The 15,845-nt window shown below is 31.9% G+C and overlaps 1 protein-coding gene across 1 annotated transcript; it reads left to right on the forward strand.

The window, feature by feature from the left end:
• The first annotated feature begins 59 nt into the window (after positions 1 to 59).
• LOC123670498 (calumenin) lies at positions 60 to 14,892 on the forward strand. Its single transcript, XM_045603991.1, has 6 exons — positions 60 to 277; positions 2,043 to 2,202; positions 12,223 to 12,343; positions 13,502 to 13,623; positions 14,144 to 14,262; positions 14,618 to 14,892. The coding sequence occupies exons 1-6, from the start codon at positions 60 to 62 to the stop codon at positions 14,841 to 14,843; spliced, it is 966 nt and encodes a 321-aa protein (XP_045459947.1). The 3' UTR covers positions 14,844 to 14,892.
• The last annotated feature ends 953 nt before the right edge of the window (positions 14,893 to 15,845 follow it).

Here is a 15,845-nt window from a genome sequence, read left to right on the forward strand (position 1 = left end):
ATTAACTAAAGCAGTGTTTATAGTGTATTTTAATTATACTCTTTCTGTTTAGAGTCAAGATGTTGACAACACTATTCATAGCTTTGGCTATAACAGCAGTATTTGCTGGTGTTCCCAACCCCGATGACACAAAAAGGATGATGGATCACCTATCTGATGCAGAACATTATAGGAATGAACACCATAACAAACAATTTGATCATGATGCTTTTCTGGGAGAGGATCAGGCCAAGTCTTTTGACCAACTGTCTCCTGAAGAAAGTAAACGGAGGCTCGGGTAAGTCTTCTTAAAATGATAAACTATATAGTATGTATCTAGTGCCAGAACACAATTGGATATTTTTATTTGTAGGAGTATTTTTTATTGCTCTGGCCATATATATTTGTGGTTCTATAATTTAAATTCGGATGATACGGAAATTTCTATTAAAGTTGAGCAATGATAAACATTGTAGAAAAGTAAATGACATTTCATTACTAAAAGTTTTGGATTTATGATAATACTTTAACTATAAATGTAACTTAAATGTAAAAAGTTTAATTATAATATACATAAAAAGTGATAGTGGACACAGAATAGATTGTAGTTTGACCCAGTTATAAAAATCATTTTCTGTGCATGTCTTAAAAGATAAGCTAACTTAATAATGTATCATGTGTGTCACTATATAAAGAATGATAATACATGTGGAACAAACTATAGTAAGTCACGAGATAAAAATGTTTAAAAAAAACATAGTGGCAATTGTCAAAACAATTGATAATTTTAAGCTATGATAACTTAACATTGATTGATAGTTTCCTTGTATGGTTTAAAATGCCTCATTAACATTAATAAGTATTAAATATATTTAACATACATGCGAATTGCTTTTAAGGTAAGCAGCTTAGTAGCAACATAGTAAATAGTTTCAATTGAAGTCTTTTCCTGTGATGTTTTACGAGTATGACATTGCATGTTAATTTTCTTAGTTATATTAAAAGTGCATAGGGCTTGCTTAATCAGTTGTGAATAACGCTATTTGATGGATGATGGTATCCAACAGATAAGTTTCTTATTGTTTTGTTTATTATTATTTTTTTACCATCAATTTCCTCTATATTTATGAGATGTTTCTATTTACAAATCAAATATGAATCTAAAAGCTGTATTTTATTAAATGATGTTAGAGAAATGATCGAGAAACAGGTCCTAATAGCATATTCTACCTTCTGCTGTTAAAATGTATTCAAAACTTATTAGCACAAACATAGTTCACAATGCGTGAAACCTACCTATACTCTAGTGAATCTATGCACCAAAAGTGCTAAGTTATATTTTGATATGTTATATACATTTATCTTTCATATATATATATATATATATATATATAAATATAAATGAATGTTTGTCTGTATGTCCTTTATAGAATCTTAAACTATACACTTAATCATGTAATGATCTTCAGCAAAGTGTTGCGCAGGGTACAGCTAGTCTATATAAATAAAAATGAATATTGCTAAGCACATAACTCTGGAACGGCTCGACTAATTCGGCAAATTTATTTTTTGTATATTCATTAAGGCCCACAGAAGGTTTTAATACCTAAAAAAAAATTAAAATTCTTACTATTAACTATTGACAGAACGAAGTCTGTCTGGGCAGCTAGTTATTAATAAACGTGTATATTTGTTTATACATACATACATATATATATATTATAAAAGTACATTGTTAAATTGCTGTACTTCCTATTTACTACAGTTCAGATTAAGAGCTTAAGATTAAATCTCACGGTAAATTATCTATCCCACTTAAGAATGTGGGTTAGTTACACAAGTAGCACTGTGTACACAGATGACTCTAGAAGTTTATTTTATGATCTAAGATTGTAAACGATAACAATGTTTAACTTGAAATTCTATATATTAATAGCTGATTTATTTCTTTTTATGAATATATAATTTTTTTCCTTTTTACTAATAGTTATTACGTTATATTAAAAAAAAAATTCTTATCAAAGTTCGCTGACCTATTATCACTCATGATAAATTGTTTCCAGAATAATCGTTGACAAGATAGACACGGACAAAGACGGGTTTGTCTCACTTGTTGAATTGAAAGATTGGATCCGTTATACGCAGAAGAGGTACATCGATGAGGACGTCGAGAGGCATTGGAAGCAGCACAATCCGAACAATGAAGATCTTATCACTTGGGAGGTAGGTTGTATGAAACTTTACTATCCCTAATATCTTATTATAATGAATTTTGCAATTTTATCGACATAAATTTAAAGCTTTTATTAAAAAGAAATTAATATATAATTGTGTTTGCTCGCAAACGAAAAAAAAAAACCAACTTCAATTACATCGACAAGTAAATACAACGTAGATTGACGAAGAAATAGTCAAGCAACTACGCGTTATCAAAGATTACTCTAAAAATAGTTATCAGATCTCGATAAAATTTAGATGTGACCACATGATAAACATCAGCTTTCGATTAAATTAAAAATTATCAAAATCGGTACACCCAGTAAAAAGTTATTACGGATTTTCGAGAGTTTCCCTCGATTTCTCTGGGATCCCATCATCAGATCCTGGTTTCCTTATCACGGTACCAAATTAGGGATATCCCCTTTCCAACAAAAAAAGAATTATCAAAATCGGTACACCCAGTAGAAAGTTATGCGGTATAATACAACGTAGGTCGACGAAAAAAAGCGTCAAGTAAAAACGCATTATTAGATATAGCTCGAAAAGTAGTTGTTAGATCTCAAATAAATTTAAATGGGACCAATTGGCACACACCACCTTTCGATTAAAAGAAAATTTATCGAAATCACTCCACCCAGTCAAAAGTTCTGGTGAGTTTATGATAATTATGTTATTATTAAAAGAATAACTGCAGAATTTCCTTCCGATTCTTCTCTACAGAATCTGCATTCCGAATCGGTGGTAGCTTCACTTTTAAAAATAATAATCACTTTAAAATTTTAATTTGTAACATGACGATTCGAAAGTGCTTTTGAAGCCCATTTGAATAAAGTTGTTTTGATTTTGATTAAATTTTGACAGATAGTCAGGAGTTCGGTTACCGCCTTTCGTTTAGATATTTGTATATGAAGAAGAGTTATTTATTGGTTCGTTTGCCGATTCTTCTCTGTAGAAACTACATTCCAAATCTGTGGTAACATTAAATATAATTGATTTATTACAAACACATATAATTTTAATTTGTAAAATGACGAACCAAAAGCGCGTTTGAAACTTAACCGACGAATTATATCGACATGAAATAAGACTAGGCAGTAAAAGAGTCGATTTATTACGCATTATTAGCGGTAACTTAAAAAGCACTCGTCCGATGTCATGACATGCACCACCATTCGATTAATAAAAAAAAAAAAAACGAAGTCCGTCCACTCAGTGAAAATATATGAGGTAAATCGACGAAAAAATAGTCAAGTAAATACGCATTATTAGCGGTAACTCAAAAAGTACATATAAGATCTCAACTAAATTTAAATGAGACCTCATTACAAGTATCACCTTTCGATTAACGAAAAAAGATTCATCAAAATCGGTCCACCCGATAAAGCTTTATGAGGTAACTAACACACATAAAAAAAGCTGAATTGAGAAATTGCTTCTTTTTTGAAGTAGGTTAACAAAGTTACTGTTTTTTTTTTTGAATTGGTGTATTTTTTGTTGTTCTATCATTTGATATCAACTTTCGCAGGGAAAATTTTATTAAAGTTATGAAAAATGATGCCTGTCTAACAGTGTCTACAGGTTGATTCAGTAAATCACAATTGATACAATCGAATGATCATTACAGCCTATACAGTCCACTCCTGGACATAGGCCTCCACAAGTTTACGTCAAAAATAACGTGAACTCATGTGTTTTGCCCATAGTCACCACGCTGGGCAGGCGGGTTGGTGACCGCAGTACTGGCTTTGTCGCACCAAAGACGCTGCTGCCCGTCTTCGGCCTGTTTATTTCAAAGCCAGCAATCGAATGATACAAGATTGAAACCGTAATCAGTTGCCCTTTTACATTCATAAATCGCTTTACGTCTGTTATGCATTTATGTAAAATAATTTGCTAGGTACTCACTTTTATACCAGCGTGATTTTATAACATAAATGTATAAATTATAAATAAACCTTTCTCACGCAACAGCAAAATATATAAAACGTATTGGGGGTCTAGCAACAAATCACAAGCAGAAACTTCCAGACCACGTCCAACGTATATGACCTGTAGTGTGTAAAACGTGTGTTAGACCTGTATTTGTTAAGTAGAACTCTTAGTAAATCTATAAATCAAACTAATATTAATTAAGGCGAGCTATTTATTGTTGAAATAAATATATTTACCTCATTTAATCTAATAATAGGTATGTTCTGTATAATATTGAATGAACGAAATCTCTTTTAAAATTTTACTGCCGTTGTGCTCAATTCCTAAATTAAATTTTATTGAACTGCGACCTCAATTCAATGGTTCTATTGATCATATACTGTATACACATACAAATTTATTTTAGGGTATTAATCAGTTGTGTAAATAAAATGTATGTACTTAATTTGATATGACGCTGAAACTAGCAGCCACTCTTTATATCTCTGCTTCTAAACAACAGATTGAGCTGTAACTTTACACAAATTAGTAACGTTTGTTCATCTAACTATGGAAAAAAATCCAAAGGGTAAATACCACCCCTTCTATTTTTTTTAAATTTAAAACTAAAAAAGGAGGTTAATTCGATATAAAAGCTAAAAAATTAATGTTACTAAGCATAAAATAGGGTCAAAATTTGAAAACAAAGGTAATTTATAATAACAAGAAAGATTAGAAAAAAAAAATTACTTTAATTTTTTTTAATTTGGGATTTTTTCTAAGCAGACGATTAAATAAAAATTAAAGTTATCATATCACGGCTCATAGACACTGCATTTTGTTGTAACTTTGCAGAAACCTTTTCTTTACTATCAAGAAAAGATAAGACAATTTTCAAAGCGGATACTCAACCCCTTCTATTTTTTTAACCGACTTCCAAAAAAGGAGGAGGTTCTCAATTCGACTGTATTTTTTTTTTTTTTTTTTTATGTATGTTACATCAGAACTTTTGACCGGGTAGACCGATTTCGACAAATTTTGTTTTAATCGAAAGGTTTTGTGTGCCAATTGGTCCCATTTAAATTTATTCGAGATCTAACAACTACTTTTCGAGTTATATCTAATAATGCGTTTTTACTTGACGCTTTTTTCGTCGACCTACGTTGTATTATACCACATAACTTTCTACTGGATGTACCAATTTTGATAATTTTTAATTTAATCGAAAGCTGATGTTCATCATTTGGTCACATATAAATTTTATCGAGACCTGATAACTACTTTTTGAGTAATCTTTGATAACGCGTAGTTGCTTGACTATTTTTTCGTCGATCTACGTTGTATACTTGTCGATGTAATTGAAGTCGGTTTTTTTTTCGTTTGCGAGCAAACACAATTATTTTATTTTTTTTTTCTCTAAGACAACGCCTATGTACCATTTCTTCAAATGTCTATATCTCTGCTCGTTGACACTACATTTTGTTGTAACTTCGCAGAAACCTTTCTGTTACTGTCTAGAAACGATGATAAAAATTTCAAAAGGGATACTCAATCCCTTCTATTTTTTTTTTATTTTTTTTCTCTAAGACAATGCCTATATACTACTTCTTCAAATGTCTATATCTCTGCTCGTGGACACTACATTTTGTTGTAACTTCGTAGAAACTTTTCTATTACTGTCTAGAAACGATGATAAAAATTTCAAAAGGGATACTCAATCCCTTCTATTTTTTTTTTTATTTTTTTTCTCTAAGACAATGCCTATGTACCATTTCTTCAAATGTCTATATCTCTGATCGTGGACACTACATTTTGTTGTAACTTCGCAGAAACCTTTCTGTTACTGTCTAGAAACGATGATAAAAATTTCAAAAGGGATACTCAATCCCTTCTATTTTTTTTTTTTATTTTTTTTCTCTAAGACAATGCCTATATACTACTTCTTCAAATGTCTATATCTCTGCTCGTGGACACTACATTTTGTTGTAACTTCGTAGAAACCTTTCTATTACTGTCTAGAAACGATGATAAAAATTTCAAAAGGGATACTCAATCCCTTCTATTTTATTTTTTATTTTTTTTTCTCTAAGACAATGGCTATGTACCATTTCTTCAAATGTCTATATCTCTGCTCGTGGACACTACATTTTGTTGTAACTTCGCAGAAACCTTTCTGTTACTGTCTAGAAACGATGATAAAAATTTCAAAAGGGATACTCAATCCCTTCAATTTTATTTTTATTTTTTTTTTCTCTAAGACAATGGCTATGTACCATTTCTTCAAATGTCTATATCTCTGCTCGTGGACACTACATTTTGTTTTAACTTCGCAGAAACCTTTCTGTTACTGTCTAGAAACGATGATAAAAATTTCAAAAGGGATACTCAATCCCTTCTATTTTTATTTTTTTTTCTCTAAGACAATGCCTATATACTACTTCTTCAAATGTCTATATCTCTGCTCGTGGACACTACATTTTGTTGTAACTTCGCAGGAACCTTTCTATTACTGTCTAGAAACGATGATAAAAATTTCAAAAGGGATACTCAACCCTTTCAAATTTTTTTTAAATTTTTTTTTCTCTAAGACAATGCCTATGTACTACTTCTTCAAATGTCTATATCTCTGCTCGTGGACACTACATTTTGTTGTAACTTCGCAGAAACCTTTCTATTACTGTCTAGAAACGATGATAAAATTTTCAAAAGGGATACTCAATCCCTTCTATTTTTTTTTTTATTTTTTTTCTCTAAGACAATGCCTATATACTACTTCTTCAAATGTCTATATCTCTGCTCGTGGACACTACATTTTGTTGTAACTTCGTAGAAACTTTTCTATTACTGTCTAGAAACGATGATAAAAATTTCAAAAGGGATACTCAATCCCTTCTATTTTTTTTTTTATTTTTTTTCTCTAAGACAATGCCTATGTACCATTTCTTCAAATGTCTATATCTCTGATCGTGGACACTACATTTTGTTGTAACTTCGCAGAAACCTTTCTGTTACTGTCTAGAAACGATGATAAAAATTTCAAAAGGGATACTCAATCCCTTCTATTTTTTTTTTTATTTTTTTTCTCTAAGACAATGCCTATATACTACTTCTTCAAATGTCTATATCTCTGCTCGTGGACACTACATTTTGTTGTAACTTCGTAGAAACCTTTCTATTACTGTCTAGAAACGATGATAAAAATTTCATAAGGGATACTCAATCCCTTCTATTTTATTTTTTATTTTTTTTTCTCTAAGACAATGGCTATGTACCATTTCTTCAAATGTCTATATCTCTGCTCGTGGACACTACATTTTGTTTTAACTTCGCAGAAACCTTTCTGTTACTGTCTAGAAACGATGATAAAAATTTCAAAAGGGATACTCAATCCCTTCAATTTTATTTTTATTTTTTTTTCTCTAAGACAATGGCTATGTACCATTTCTTCAAATGTCTATATCTCTGCTCGTGGACACTACATTTTGTTTTAACTTCGCAGAAACCTTTCTGTTACTGTCTAGAAACGATGATAAAAATTTCAAAAGGGATACTCAATCCCTTCTATTTTTATTTTTTTTTCTCTAAGACAATGCCTATATACTACTTCTTCAAATGTCTATATCTCTGCTCGTGGACACTACATTTTGTTGTAACTTCGCAGGAACCTTTCTATTACTGTCTAGAAACGATGATAAAAATTTTAAAAAGGGATACTCAACCCTTTCAAATTTTTTTTAAATTTTTTTTTCTCTAAGACAATGCCTATGTACTACTTCTTCAAATGTCTATATCTCTGCTCGTGGACACTACATTTTGTTGTAACTTCGCAGAAACCTTTCTATTACTGTCTAGAAACGATGATAAAATTTTCAAAAGGGATACTCAATCCCTTCTATTTTTTTTTTTTTCTCTAAGACATTGCTTATATACTACTTCTTCAAATGTCTATATCTCTGCTCGTGGACACTACATTTATTGTAACTTCGCAGAAACCTTTCTATTACTGTCTAGAAACGATGATAAAAATTTCAAAAGGGATACTCAACCCTTTCTAATTTTTTTAAATTTTTTTTTTTCTCTAAGACAATGCCTATGTACCATTTCTTCAAATGTCTATATCTCTGCTCGTTGACACTACATTTTGTTGTAACTTCGCAGAAACCTTTCTGTTACTGTCTAGAAACGATGATAAAAATTTCAAAAGGGATACTCAATCCCTTCTATTTTTTTTTTATTTTTTTTCTCTAAGACAATGCCTATATACTACTTCTTCAAATGTCTATATCTCTGCTCGTGGACACTACATTTTGTTGTAACTTCGTAGAAACTTTTCTATTACTGTCTAGAAACGATGATAAAAATTTCAAAAGGGATACTCAATCCCTTCTATTTTTTTTTTTATTTTTTTTCTCTAAGACAATGCCTATGTACCATTTCTTCAAATGTCTATATCTCTGATCGTGGACACTACATTTTGTTGTAACTTCGCAGAAACCTTTCTGTTACTGTCTAGAAACGATGATAAAAATTTCAAAAGGGATACTCAATCCCTTCTATTTTTTTTTTTTATTTTTTTTCTCTAAGACAATGCCTATATACTACTTCTTCAAATGTCTATATCTCTGCTCGTGGACACTACATTTTGTTGTAACTTCGAAGAAACCTTTCTATTACTGTCTAGAAACGATGATAAAAATTTCATAAGGGATACTCAATCCCTTCTATTTTATTTTTTATTTTTTTTTCTCTAAGACAATGGCTATGTACCATTTCTTCAAATGTCTATATCTCTGCTCGTGGACACTACATTTTGTTTTAACTTCGCAGAAACCTTTCTGTTACTGTCTAGAAACGATGATAAAAATTTCAAAAGGGATACTCAATCCCTTCAATTTTATTTTTATTTTTTTTTCTCTAAGACAATGGCTATGTACCATTTCTTCAAATGTCTATATCTCTGCTCGTGGACACTACATTTTGTTTTAACTTCGCAGAAACCTTTCTGTTACTGTCTAGAAACGATGATAAAAATTTCAAAAGGGATACTCAATCCCTTCTATTTTTATTTTTTTTTCTCTAAGACAATGGCTATGTACCATTTCTTCAAATGTCTATATCTCTGCTCGTGGACACTACATTTTGTTGTAACTTCGCAGAAACCTTTCTGTTACTGTCTAGAAACGATGATAAAAATTTCAAAAGGGATACTCAATCCCTTCAATTTTATTTTTATTTTTTTTTTCTCTAAGACAATGGCTATGTACCATTTCTTCAAATGTCTATATCTCTGCTCGTGGACACTACATTTTGTTTTAACTTCGCAGAAACCTTTCTGTTACTGTCTAGAAACGATGATAAAAATTTCAAAAGGGATACTCAATCCCTTCTATTTTTATTTTTTTTTCTCTAAGACAATGCCTATATACTACTTCTTCAAATGTCTATATCTCTGCTCGTGGACACTACATTTTGTTGTAACTTCGTAGAAACTTTTCTATTACTGTCTAGAAACGATGATAAAAATTTCAAAAGGGATACTCAATCCCTTCTATTTTTTTTTTTTATTTTTTTTCTCTAAGACAATGCCTATGTACCATTTCTTCAAATGTCTATATCTCTGATCGTGGACACTACATTTTGTTGTAACTTCGCAGAAACCTTTCTGTTACTGTCTAGAAACGATGATAAAAATTTCAAAAGGGATACTCAATCCCTTCTATTTTTTTTTTTTATTTTTTTTCTCTAAGACAATGCCTATATACTACTTCTTCAAATGTCTATATCTCTGCTCGTGGACACTACATTTTGTTGTAACTTCGAAGAAACCTTTCTATTACTGTCTAGAAACGATGATAAAAATTTCATAAGGGATACTCAATCCCTTCTATTTTATTTTTTATTTTTTTTTCTCTAAGACAATGGCTATGTACCATTTCTTCAAATGTCTATATCTCTGCTCGTGGACACTACATTTTGTTTTAACTTCGCAGAAACCTTTCTGTTACTGTCTAGAAACGATGATAAAAATTTCAAAAGGGATACTCAATCCCTTCAATTTTATTTTTATTTTTTTTTCTCTAAGACAATGGCTATGTACCATTTCTTCAAATGTCTATATCTCTGCTCGTGGACACTACATTTTGTTTTAACTTCGCAGAAACCTTTCTGTTACTGTCTAGAAACGATGATAAAAATTTCAAAAGGGATACTCAATCCCTTCTATTTTTATTTTTTTTTCTCTAAGACAATGGCTATGTACCATTTCTTCAAATGTCTATATCTCTGCTCGTGGACACTACATTTTGTTGTAACTTCGCAGAAACCTTTCTGTTACTGTCTAGAAACGATGATAAAAATTTCAAAAGGGATACTCAATCCCTTCAATTTTATTTTTATTTTTTTTTTCTCTAAGACAATGGCTATGTACCATTTCTTCAAATGTCTATATCTCTGCTCGTGGACACTACATTTTGTTTTAACTTCGCAGAAACCTTTCTGTTACTGTCTAGAAACGATGATAAAAATTTCAAAAGGGATACTCAATCCCTTCTATTTTTTTTTATTTTTTTTTCTCTAAGACATTGCTTATATACTACTTCTTCAAATGTCTATATCTCTGCTCGTGGACACTACATTTATTGTAACTTCGCAGAAACCTTTCTATTACTGTCTAAAAACGATGATAAAAATTTCAAAAGGGATACTCAACCCTTTCTAATTTTTTTTAATTTTTTTTTTCTCTAAGACAATGCCTAAGTACTACTTCTTCAAATGTCTATATCTCTGCTCGTGGACACTACATTTTGTTGTAACTTCGCAGAAACCTTTCTATTACTGTCTAGAAACGATAATAAAAATTTCAAAAGGGATACTCAACCCTTTCTAATTTTTTTAAATTTTTTTTTTTCTCTAAGATAATGCCTATGTACTACTTCTTCAAATGTCTATATCTCTGCTCGTGGACACTACATTTTGTTGTAACTTCGCAGAAACCTTTCTGTTACTGTCTAGAAACGATGATAAAAATTCCAAAAGGGATACTCAAAACTTTCTAATTTTTTTTATTATTTTTTTTCTCTAAGACAATGCCTATGTACTACTTCTTCAAATGTCTATATCTCTGCTCGTGGACACTACATTTTGTTGTAACTTCGCAGAAACCTTTCTATTACTGTCTAGAAACGATGATAAAAATTTCCAAAGGGATACTCAATCCCTTCAATTTTATATTTTTTTTTTTTTCTCTAAGACAATGGCTATATACTACTTCTTCAAATGTCTATATCTCTGAAAAAAAAAAAATAGAAGGGATTGAGAATACACACAAATACACTATAATTGCCTCCTTAGGGAAATTGCAATATTAAAAAAATAATCAAAGTGGATTATTTATTTTTTTACCTTTTTTTCTAATTTTTTTTTAATATTCTAAACGACCTTTGATTTAAATTTTAACCTTATTTCATCCTTAAAGACATAGATTTTTTGCTTTTATATCGAATTAACCTCCCTGTTTGGGTTTTTAAATATAAAAAATAGAAGGGGTGGAATTTACCCTTTAGATCTTTTTCATAGTGAGATGATATAACGTCACTAATTTCTGTACAGTTACAACTGAATCTGTTGCTTTTTTAAGAGATATAAAGCGTGGCTTCTAGTTTCAGTGTCATTTAATTTTGGCTGCTAGCTGCTAGCTGCTAGTTTCAGTTTCATTAATTTGATTTAAATTATTATGTTACTAAGGGTAAGATAGAGGATAATATATTTTTAAACATATATTTTATTGATGGGGTATAAGTTATTAACTTTTTTAGATTTTGTGTATTATTTGTATGAAAATGTACTAGTCCACTTTTTACGGTAATTTTACAAAAAATACTAATGTCCTACCGTTATACTATGCACTGCTATGCAAGTTTTTCATTGAGTAGGATTGGAGCCTAATCTCTCTACTAAGAGTATATAGAATAATCGTATATATACATCTGGTACAGATTTAGGTCTAGACTAATGTCACAAATATTTGTATCAATATAAAGAAAATTTTGTCCAAGCAGGGCTCCTACATACTATACGGGCGAAATATAACAGTTTTAAAAAATTTGCTTGCAGACGTACAAGAAAAACGTGTATGGCTTTATGGACAATTTGTCAGAGAGCGAACTCAAAAATAATGAAGGGTTCACTTACACCACTCTGTTGAAACGTGACCGCAGGCGGTGGCACTATGCTGGTAAGTCTTAAAAATAATTTAAATTTAACTGAGACAGACTAAGAAGGCAGTAATGTGATTGCTGGATATTGAGGTAGGGTACAGCAGGAAATATCCTGCTCAAAATCTGGAGCGGCCGGACTTGGTAAGTTTAACCTTATGGAAGATCACAGCTGTAGGCATCCATTGAGACCATTATTTGGTCTCACTGTACCGTGGGAAACGAACATTCTTAAAGACCACACAATAAAATTAAATAAATATTACGATCTAACAAACGAATGCAACAAAAATGGTTATGTGGTTAATTTATACGCGGTTGAAGTAGGAGCGAAAGGTTTACAAGCAAAATCTCTTTATGACCTTCTGAAAGACCTTGGCCTGTCGAGAACTGCAGTAAGTTCTATTTTAGAACAAGTGTCTAAGGCTGCACTAACAGTCTTTACCAAATTTGGCTAGGCAGCCTTAAACCTACACCGAGGTCGCAAGTCCTGGGAACTGCTCTGAGTTTCTCCTTTTGCCACACGATGGACCCGGCACCTGCACGGTGAATCCATGGAATGTTAAGAAGTTTATCTCTGTTCTCAAGTAGTGTTGTTTCTGTCGGTGAGTAAGGTGACCAGAGCTCCTGGGGGATTGGGGATAAGGCCGGCAACGCGCTTGCGATGCTTCTGGTGTTGCAGAGGTTAATAGGCTACGGTGACCGCTTACAATCAGGTAGACCATACACTGGTTTGTCAACCTAGTCCTATAAAAAAAAAGTCTTTGTATAAGAGAGTATGGTTGGTAAATACTGTGAAGTGCTAAAATGAAGTCAAAAATACATACATGGCCTTTCTATGCCTGTAAGTATTACAATTGTATCCCTTCATAAAAGTTTGGAGGCGTAAACTTTTGCAGTAACATATTAAAGTAACAATGTTTATACATAGTTCTTTCATATGAGAATGAATGGTATACATCTAAATCTAATAGTGATAAAAAGCATCACCTTTTCTTAGATTGTAATATTCTGTTTATCTCATTTTGTCATACCTATCAAGACTTGTTGTGCAGTACCCTCAATTTTTAAAGGATTTATTTAATTAGTGGACGCTAAGCCAAATGTAATTTGTAAATAATCATTTAATAATTTCTTTTATAAACCTTGAACATTAAGTTTGTTGTATATATTTTCAGACAGTGACAAAGACGATGCGTTAAATCGCACCGAATTCGCTGGTTTCCTGCACCCTGAGGATCACGGCGGCATGAGGGATGTGGTCGTGCTTGAAACCTTGGAGGATATTGATAAGGATAAAGTATGTGACACACTAACTTTTTTTTATTTAACTGAGGTAGGGCACAGCAGGAATTTCCTGCTCAAAATATGGAGCAGCCCGACTGGGGTTAGTACCTCGACCTTACAGAAGATCACAGCAAAATAATACTGTTTTCAAGCAGTGTTGTGTTCCTGTTGGTGAGTAAGGTGACCAGAGCTCCTGGGGTATTGGGGATTGGGTCGGCAACGCGCTTGCGATGCTTCTGGTGTTGCAGGCGTCTATAGGCTACGGTAATCGCTTACCATCAGGTGAGCCGTACGCTTGTTTGCCGACCTAGTGACATTAAAAAAAAAACAGTTCACACTGTGCAATTATCAGTGAGTTGAAATCTGTGTTGGATGATCTGGAATTACTACCTATAATATAAAATACAAATATTTGTCACAACATATGTATCTTGAAATTTTTAAAACTTGAAAACTACTCAAATATATTAAAAAGTTTTTAATATTTAATAATTATATTCCTTGATATTAATAATAACTTTTCCTATAATCAGGATGGTAAGCTTTCTCTCGAAGAGTACATTGGGGACATGTATAAGCCGGAGGAGGGTGAGACCATTGACGACGAGCCCGACTGGGTCAAGCAAGAAAGGGAGCAATTCGCTGGATATAGGTGACCAGTCTTATCTATTCACGATAGTACACGATTTCTGCTTAATTTTTAGTATTTTTTTTTAATTGATTTACATCTGATGGTAATTATTGAAATAAAGGGTGCTTTAGACCACACGACTGAAGTAAAATTTACGAAACGTAACCCTCTTTCTATCTTCACTAACTTATATCTCTCTCAACTTCCGATCGCCTCGCCCGATCACACTTTTCGTAGCGTTCTCATCACGCATTCACCAGCTCACTTCCCAAGACAGGCGTGCGTAAAGAAATTTTACTTCGAAAACTGTAAATGTTATACATATTATGTTGAACCTCATAAATATTTCACTAAATAATTCAATCAACATTTTCAGAGATATGAACAAAGATGGCTTCATGGATGAGCATGAAGTTAAAGAATGGATCGCTCCACCAGAGTTTGATCACGCTGAAGCGGAAGCGAGACACTTAGTCTTCGAGGCTGACTCCGATGCAGACGAGAAACTGACAAAGGCTGAAATATTAGACAAGTATGATCTCTTCGTTGGATCCCAAGCAACCGACTTCGGAGAGGCGCTAGCCAGACACGATGAATTCTAAACAATATTAAAAAATTTAATACATGGGGCACATCTCTAAATTACGTCACACCGATATTCACGAATTTTTTACCCTCTCCTTTTTTTTACCCTCTTGTCACAGCTGGTCACATTTATGAAACCCACTTACCCTTCTCCTAGTGTGACATCACACATTTTTCAATTTTACACATCAGTTAAAAATTATTTTTGTCTGTGGGAAACTCATATTTTTTATTTATTTATGTTATTACATGTATTACGCATTTAGCACTCACACATATGACATATATTATCTATTAGTCTATAGTATTATAAAATATTATAAAATATATATTTATTGAACAAGCATATCACTATACCCGTAGTATACGGCGGATTTGACATTAGCTCTTTTTCTCGCGGTTTTTATACTGTCATTTATTTTGTCATAAAGGAATAATCGAAAAGGATCTTTACCGCGCATGATCGAGGTTTTGACAACGGAAATTCATAGGCGTAAACACACAACACAAACAGTCTCACTTAATTTTAGATACCGATATTAAACATCCTAATTTCAACAAAACATCATCAGTCGAGTAGATATGAAAATTTATAAAACATTATCAAAATAAAAATTCGGTTCCTAATACTAGTACTTTTGAAATGTGATGTCACAAAGTTATTGACCTCTTCCCACCACATGTCAGTGTCAAACTTTGTGGAATCCTTACTTTCCCCTTAACGTGTGACATAATTTACGCATGGCCCCTATTTATTGTTGGTTTTATAAAAACTTCTTTCATGTTTCCTAGTAACAAGAATAATTAATTATTGTAACTAAACTATACTTAATGTTACTGTATTTTTTTAATTATATTGTACAAAATATTAAAGAGCAACTATTAGTACACTGCAATTCCATCTAACATGTTTTTTTGTACGATTAATTTTTCATAATTAATTTTCTTTTACGTTCTTATTTTGAATCTTATGGTAGCCTAAACTTTATTGTTTATGATATTTTTAATTACGTATTTTT

This window comes from Melitaea cinxia, chromosome 4, assembly GCF_905220565.1.
Source record: "Melitaea cinxia chromosome 4, ilMelCinx1.1, whole genome shotgun sequence".
Classification (NCBI taxonomy): domain Eukaryota; kingdom Metazoa; phylum Arthropoda; class Insecta; order Lepidoptera; family Nymphalidae; genus Melitaea; species Melitaea cinxia.

Bases quoted from the DNA above. Each gene is read 5' to 3' on its own strand.
- LOC123670498 (XM_045603991.1), top strand. From the start codon at position 60: ATGTTGACAACACTATTCATAGCTTTGGCTATAACAGCAGTATTTGCT. The intron at 12,344-13,501 runs GTAAGTCTTAAA...ATATATTTTCAG, and splicing joins CAGGCGGTGGCACTATGCTG to ACAGTGACAAAGACGATGCG. The intron at 14,263-14,617 runs GTGACCAGTCTT...CAACATTTTCAG, and splicing joins GAGCAATTCGCTGGATATAG to AGATATGAACAAAGATGGCT.